A 7500-nucleotide genomic window follows, 5' to 3' on the forward strand; every position below is an offset into this window, starting at 1 on the left:
GACGAGAGCCGAGGGAAGCAGATTCCCCCGGATGAGGTTTGTCAGCAGCACGTTGACTGATGACCTCTGTGTGACCTTAGACACAAGCTCCCTGTGGTTGAAGTCCAGAGAAAGTCTGCTTTCATCCAGGCCATCAAAGATGAACAAAGGTTTACAGACAGCGAGCGTCTCTGCCGTGAGCTTCTGTAACGCTGGATGGAAAACATGGAGCAGCGTGAGGAGACTGTGCTGCTGGTCCATCACCAGGTTCAGCTCCCTGAACGAAAGCACAGTCAGCAGACCCACATCTTGGTTTTCTAAACCCTCTGCCCAGTCCAGAGTGAACTTCTGCACCAAGAAGGTTTTTCCAACGCCAGCGACGCCGTTGGTCAGGACGACTCTGATGCGTCTCTGCTGGTCAGTGGAGGCTTTAAAGATGTCGTGGCACCTGATGGGAGTGTCGTGGAGGATCTTCATCTTGGAAGCTGTCTCAAGCTGCCTCACCTCATGTTGAGTATTAACCTCTTCACTCTGTCCCTCTGTGAGGTAGAGCTCAGTGTAGATCCTGTTTAGGAGGGTTCTACTTCCTGTTTCATCACTTCCTTCAGTCACATGTTCACATCTCCTGCTCAGACTTAGCTTATGTTCATCTGAAACCTCCTGCAGACCACGATCTGCTGAAAGACAAGAAACAATGTCAGAGACAGAGAATCTGAGAATCTGCTGATTGTTTTCATCAGATACAGAAAAACTACCGAAAATAAAAGATTTTTAACTTTGTGCTTTTCTAACGATGTTAAATGTTGATGCTGTATGAAGGAACAAAATAAAACCACATGTGCTGTTGTAAGAAGTGAAGACATCAGCAGACACATGTACAGTGCTGCTCTGACCGGCTGTCTGAGCTCCAGCTCCTGTTCTGGATCTTTTTCCACACTGGGGACAGGAGGAGTCTCCTGAAGAGCCAGACTGGTCCCAGTATGAGGTGATGCACTGTCTGCAGAACCAGTGTCCACAGCTGGTGGAGACTGGATCCTTCAGGACGTCCTGACACGAAGCACAGCAGGACGACTGCTCCTCCTCAGAAACATGACTCCTCTTCCTCTCCCTGTGAAGACATGTCCTGATAACTCACATGTCTCAGTCACAGGTTGTCATTACTTCTGTCAAGGAGGTTTTGTTTTCACCCAGTATGTTTGTGTGTTGGTTGGTTCGTTAGTGGGAACTTGGTGGAAGGTTGTGGTCTGTGAACCAGATCGGGGGGGGGGGTCCTCTTTCACAGACATGCTCAGAGGACTGATGTTTACCAGTGTGTGGAATTTGGTGCAGATCCAAATCAGAATGAGTCTCTAGTGGATATCAAAGTGGTTTCATAAGGAGCGTGTTGGTTCATGTTGGAGGTCTGAGCTCTTTGAGTGATTCTGAGAGGTTAGTCACCAACTTCAATGAAGCTGTGTCCTAATGCAGGGGCCACACTAGAGGAAACTAGATCGTCTTCAGAGCAGGTCACAGTAGAAATAGTCTCTTACTCTGTGTGTGAGGGTCCAGGTTCATTACTGAAGAAAGGAGGAGGTTCTTTGGACTGGTCACTCTTCAGAGACAGACAGCTGGACCCTGGAGACTCTGCTCTCAGTCTCTGGTCCTGACCTCTGCAAACACAAACATTTTTTTATTCAGAACACATCATTCACTGGTTCATTCTCTGAGGATTAAGTTTGGAGCTTCATATGTTTGTAGCAGGTCTCTTACTCTGTGTGTGAGGGTCCAGGTTCATTACTGAAGAAAGGAGGAGGTTCTTTGGACTGGTCACTCTTCAGAGACACACAGCTGAACCCTGGAGACTCTGCTCTGTCCTCTTCCTCCTCATAACCACTCATCTTCAGTCTGAGAGGAAAAACACTGTGAGCTCAAACACACACAATGAAGCCAGGAAGTAAACTCAGTGTTTCTTCACGGTAACCTGAGACAGTTGTAGGTTTAATGTGTTGGACTCAGCCAATCACAGCATTGAATCAAACTGTTGATTGACTGACAGAAGTTCATCCTGAATCTTCTTCTCTCTAAAGTCCACGAGTAGAAAACTGACCCAGAGTCTGTGACAGTGAAATAATATGAATGAATAATATAAATGTAGCTGAACACTCACCAGCCTCAGACTTCACGTCTCCTCCGTCTGCTCCTTGAAGTTAGAACCAGTCTGAACACTTTCACTGGAGGCTCCTCCCCCTCCGCTCGGCAGTTACTGGAAATCACATGACTCTGGGTGTGACTGGGTGTGACTGTGTGTGTGTGTGTGCGTGTGTGTGTGTGTTGTGTTCACACTCACCTGCTCATCCAGGTGAAATAGAGTCTGACCGCTCCCTGTTCTCAGGCTCCTCCTCCCTGTTGAACCAGTTCACTCTTGATAAATAACTGAATGCACATGAAGCTAACCCTAACCCATGTTTCCTCCTGTGATTTGAAGGTTGTTATATTTGGTGTTGGAGCTGAATGTGTGACTCCATCTGCAGAACTCTGCCACGTCAAGTCACATTTATACATCCTCGTGAGTAATAATTATTAGTTACATGGCAGAACTGATAAGATGCACATACCAGGTATTTTCAAGCAAGGTCCATTTCCTGTTTGCGTCTCCACTCGGGCCTTAATCCACCCACTGTAATAAGTATGAGGTCTAGATCTCATCAGTGTAGATCAGCAATACATAAATACATGTAGAACAACTACAGGTTTACATGAGGCAGAGAGAGAGAGAGGTGAGAGAGAGAGAGAGAGAGGGAGAGAGAGAGAGAGTGGGAGAGAGAGCGAGAGAGAGAGAGACAGAGAGAGAGAGAGAGAGAGAGAGAGAGAGAGAGAGAGAGAGAGAGAGAGAGGGGGAGAGAGAGAGAGAGAGAGGGGGAGAGAGAAAGAGAGAGAGAGAGGGGGGGGAGAGAGAGACAGAGACAGACAGAGATAGAGAGAGGGGGAGAGAGAGAGATAGAGACAGAGAGAGAGAGAGAGGGAGAGAGAGAGAGAGAGGGGGAGAGAGAGAGAGAGGGGGAGAGAGAGAGACAGACAGAGAGAGAGAGACAGAGAGAGAGAGAGGGGGAGAGAGAGATTTTTTTTTGATTTTGAAAACCTTTATTTTCAAAAACTATTTACAAAACACTGTCCATGTTTCAATGGATATGTACACTACGCTTCAGAGCAATACTAAAACCTACCTAGAAAGTCATATTAAATACTAAAAACATCTCCTATTATTATCCTACTCTATGTCTCACCAAACTGTTTAAAAACATTCTGCAGTGTATTACAAAAGGAAACAGAGTCTTTTACATTCATAAAAAGCATTGAAAACCGTCTCTGCTTCTCCACAAAAAGGGCAATTTCACTTGACTGTTGTGATGATGATGGATATAAAACTGTTAATCGCGATGGCTCCGTATAGAATCCTCCACTGCAGGTCACCAGATCCAGTCTCCTCCTCCACACCGGGTCAGGCCTCACATCCAGCTTGCTGCTGCTCAGGGTTAAAACACAACATTCACACATGACTCTTCCTCTGGCTGTGTACAGGTCCACTTGTTTCCAGTCATTTTTGTTTAATAAAGGTCTTGAGAGTCCGTCCAGATTTGGATTAAAACCCAACTCCGGAAAGGGGTCGCTGTCATCAGGGGTTTCCGTTCCAGCAGAGTGTTCCCTCAGCATCTTCACCACCTCGTCTGCGAGCCTTTTAATCCACTCGTTCACAAAGTGTTCTGCCTGTCGCCTGGACCTCTGCCCGATGAGGGACGCCACCGCTGGGATGTCGGTGAGTCCAGGACCTGCTGCATGGACCATCGTCCTCAGGGTTCCAGCTCCAGCGGTGCACAGCCTGCTGGTGAGGCCTGGTACTGCTCTGGACATCCAGCCTTGCTCCATTGATCAGCGGCTCTTCTTTATTCATCAACATCATTATCATTATTTTTTTTCTGTCTGATTTTCTGAACAATCTTCCTTAGTCTGTACATCTCCTGCTCAGTGAAACCTCCTCCGCCTTTACTGCTCATGTGCAGCCGGGCAGAGTTTGAAAACTGTTCTTTATCGGAGAAATATTCCTCAATTTTCAACCCCTTCATATTTTTTGTTTTTTGGAGAAACACTTTCATCTTCGCAGCACTGTATCTTCTTGTGCTCTTCTGGCTTTCTGCCCTGAAGTCAGATGAATCAGTGTCGGCAGAGTCGGTCTCTGTGCTGGACTCTCCTTTCTTCACTGTCCCCTTCTTTAGCTTTTGAGCTTCCTCGTTTGCTCCTGGTCTTCCTTTTTAGACGAGGAACTTTAAGCACCTCTTTCATCTCTCTCCATGTCGATATCACTAACTTGGTCCTGTAGGACCCCCTCTGTCTCCTCCTGTTCCCCTTCATCTCCCTGATCTGCCTGTTGGACCCCCCCTGTCCCCTCCTGTCCTTTCTTACTCTCCTGATCTTCCTTTGGGACCCCCCCTGTCCCCTCCTCACACACCTTATCTTCCTTTGGGACCCCCCCTGTCCCCTCCTCACTCACCTGATCTACCTGCTGGACTCCACTTGTCCCCTCCTGTCCCTCCTCACTCGCCTGTCCCTCCTGCTGGACACCCCCTGTCCCCTCCTGTTGTTCCTCAGTGTCAGCTGTCTTCTTTCTCTGAGGACACCCTTTTGCTTGGTGCCCTTCTTTTCCACAGCTAAAACACTTTGTATTATTTGACGTAACAAAAATCACGTAATCAAACTCCTCCACTCTAATTTTGACAACCAGACTCAGGTCCTCAGTCCTGTTGTTAAGGATCATAAATAGATGTCTTCTGGGGACACCACGTGTTTTAACAGAGGGGACTTGCATCCCGAGGACACTTTTTTTTACTTGAGACACTATCTTCCCGTGTCTCGATAGTTCTCTTAACAACGTCTCGTCTCTAATGAACGGCGGGACGTTAGACAGCGTCACTTTTACCGCCGGTGTGGCGAGAGGCAGAACGGACACGAACGTGTCGTTCACTTCAATCCCGTTCGCCACCACCGTGTTCGCCTTATCTACACTGTCCAGGAAAATGACAACCGCGTTGTTCATCCTCGCAGCGGACTTCACGCTGCTGTTGCCGACCACCCTCCCCACGGCCAGACTACACTCCTCCACGGAGCACGGGAACGCCGGAGCGATCTTAATTCCGTGCTTCCTGGTTAACTTGGCGAGGTCCATGGCGTTTAGCACGGCCCGCGGCCGGCTGCAAACACTCACAAACACACACCACCAGTGTACACCGCAACACCACAACCACTATAAACCAACAATACACTATATAACTATAAGCAGAATTATCAAGAAGTAGAACAAAATCGCACGAACACCTCATTTACCGTCACCAGCTTTCAGCTCACACATACTCCACCACTCTCCAGAGAGAGAGAGAGAGAGAGAGAGGCACATTCATAATTTCTGAGCGAGAGAAAGAAAATTAGACACAAGTGAGAAGCTGGGCGGATAGAGAGAGATGGAGAGAGAGAGAGAGAGAGAGAGAGAGAGAGAGAGAGAACTTGAATCTAAACCTGAATCTAATCTAAACCTGAACCTTAAAGGAACCAAAAACTGAAGCTGAAGCTACTGAGCTGATGAGCGTTTTGTGAACGAGCTGCAGATTATATCAGATTATTCTTCTGTTTATATTGAGACATATTGATCAGATGTAGAATTTCATTATGAGCACAAGCTTTTCCTTATAAGTCAGTTAGGGTTTCTGGGTTTGTATAAAACGTCGGGTCATTTTTCTATTAAATATTGTAAAATGTTTATGAAACAGTTTCCTCAGAGACTTAAAGATGCTCTGCTCTTCATCGACTCTTCTTCATACTGTAAATGTCTCATTCATTTTTCTTCTGCTTGTTTCCATTATGTCAAACTGGTGATTTTGTTCTTTTACCTGCACCAAGGACGAGATGTTTCCACCAGTTTGTTTGAAGAGGAAAGAAACGCTGAGTCATGATTCCAGTGAAGTCGGAGGAAGGATGTTTATTGAGCATTAAAGCAGAGACAAGTAGAAACAGAACTTTTCTCTCTGAGATGTTTTTCTTCTCGTTACATCTGGTTTGTCACAGAGGAAATGATCCATGTGTTTGACTCATAGACTGAATATAAAGGCTTTGACTGGGATGTGCTGCTGTTATACTGCAGCGCCACCTGTGGGTCAAAAGTAGAAAAGCCACCACCGCTCTGCACCTGATGCAGAAATGAAAACGTCACATTTTTAAGTCCAGAGTTTTGATCTTTTGTGTCAAAGACAAAACTCTGATTTTAAACTCAAAGTGATTACAATGTGTTGAACTTTGTGTTGAACTAAATCAATTTGTGACGTGAATCCAGGAACTTTAAGATCATAAACAAACATATACACAGAATGTGGTTCTACACACATGGAGACATACTGAGGGACAAAGGTGGAAAATTAAAGACAAACTTAAACACACTGTATGTGACTCTTTATAGAGGGTTTATATATTCTGCTTGTGTTGTGTCATTTCAATAAACACATTCTTCATGTGAATAAAAACAATCGGTGCAGGAAGGTTGCTGGTTTGAATCCGGTTCAGATGGGTCTTCCTGTGTGGAGTCTGCATGTTCTCCACGTGTTTTCTCCAGGTGCTCCGGCTTCATCTCACAAACACATGCAGATGAGGGGTTGTGTAGATTGGAGACTACACACAAGCTGCTGCTGCTTCAGCCTCTGGATCCTCAGGACACAGCTCAGCCTCCGTCCACACACACTGTCCTCTTCACACTCACCTCCACGGATCTCTCCCCTCCCACCTGTTGAGAGAAGAAGACATCAGTGTCACAGAGACTCACTTCATCAGCTGTGAGTCAGTGATGCAGCTCATCCAGTAGAAAGAGCAGCAGGGACTTCAGTCCTGTTCAGAGGTGGAGCAGCTTCCTCTCTGCTTCATGTTCACGTGTTGGAATGAACACGCTAAGAGCTCAGTGTGTGTCCTCTGCATGTCAAAGTGCAGAGTGGACACCTGAGAGGTGGATTTACTGCTGTTACAGGTGAAGACATGTTTCACTGTGTGTTGATGAACATCTGCTTCTGACAAACTGGGACCAGATGAGACAGATGGACCTCAGCAGAGGTTCTGCTCTGTATAAAGAGCTCCTGGTTACCATGGTGATGAGGAGAGGCTTCAGTCCCACTGATCTCAGAGCTGTGACAAAGATCCACCTGATCAGTTCTTCACTGATGAAGTGAGAGGACAAAGTGTCTCAGATCAGATGAAGACGTCTCTGTCCCTCGCGTGAGGCTGTCAGCTGTGGTCCAGCTTCACTTCCTGTTCACATGAAAACAACAACAACTGTCGTCTTCACGTCAACTCAATCACATGATCCCAAGCAGCTTGTGGCTCGTCTGATTGGCCGACTGTTACCTCTCTGTGTCTCTGTCCAATCCTGACGTCTGTCCTCATTGTCCTCTCACAGCTTCACTGAGGAAACACTGAGACCTGAACTACGAAGACACTTCAACACGTCCAGGAGAT

At 46.6% G+C, this 7500-nt stretch overlaps 2 protein-coding genes and 1 long non-coding RNA gene across 3 annotated transcripts in view; all 3 read right to left on the bottom strand.

The window, feature by feature from the left end:
* The window catches only part of LOC133026517 (protein NLRC3-like), a gene marked incomplete at its 3' end in the record, with an annotated part of 5004 nt that extends 1137 nt beyond the window's left edge, over window positions 1-3867 (bottom strand). The window contains exons 1-2 of the mRNA XM_061093428.1: window positions 3430-3867; window positions 1-141 (exon numbers count right to left, since the gene is read on the bottom strand). The exon at window positions 1-141 is cut by the window's left edge and continues 1137 nt beyond it. Coding sequence (XP_060949411.1) covers window positions 1-141; window positions 3430-3867 — 579 coding nt within the window. The remainder of the gene's footprint in view (window positions 142-3429) is intronic.
* The window catches only part of LOC133010028 (NLR family CARD domain-containing protein 3-like), a 49587-nt gene that overhangs the window by 6668 nt on the left and 35419 nt on the right, over window positions 1-7500 (bottom strand). The gene's annotated exons all lie outside the window — the stretch shown is intronic.
* LOC133011826 (uncharacterized) overlaps window positions 5958-7500 on the bottom strand; it is a 2542-nt gene continuing 999 nt past the window's right edge. The window contains exon 2 of the long non-coding RNA XR_009680774.1: window positions 5958-6778. This is a non-coding gene — a long non-coding RNA (uncharacterized LOC133011826). The remainder of the gene's footprint in view (window positions 6779-7500) is intronic.

The sequence above is a fragment of the Limanda limanda genome, chromosome 1 (genome assembly GCF_963576545.1).
Source record: "Limanda limanda chromosome 1, fLimLim1.1, whole genome shotgun sequence".
Lineage (NCBI taxonomy): Eukaryota > Metazoa > Chordata > Actinopteri > Pleuronectiformes > Pleuronectidae > Limanda > Limanda limanda.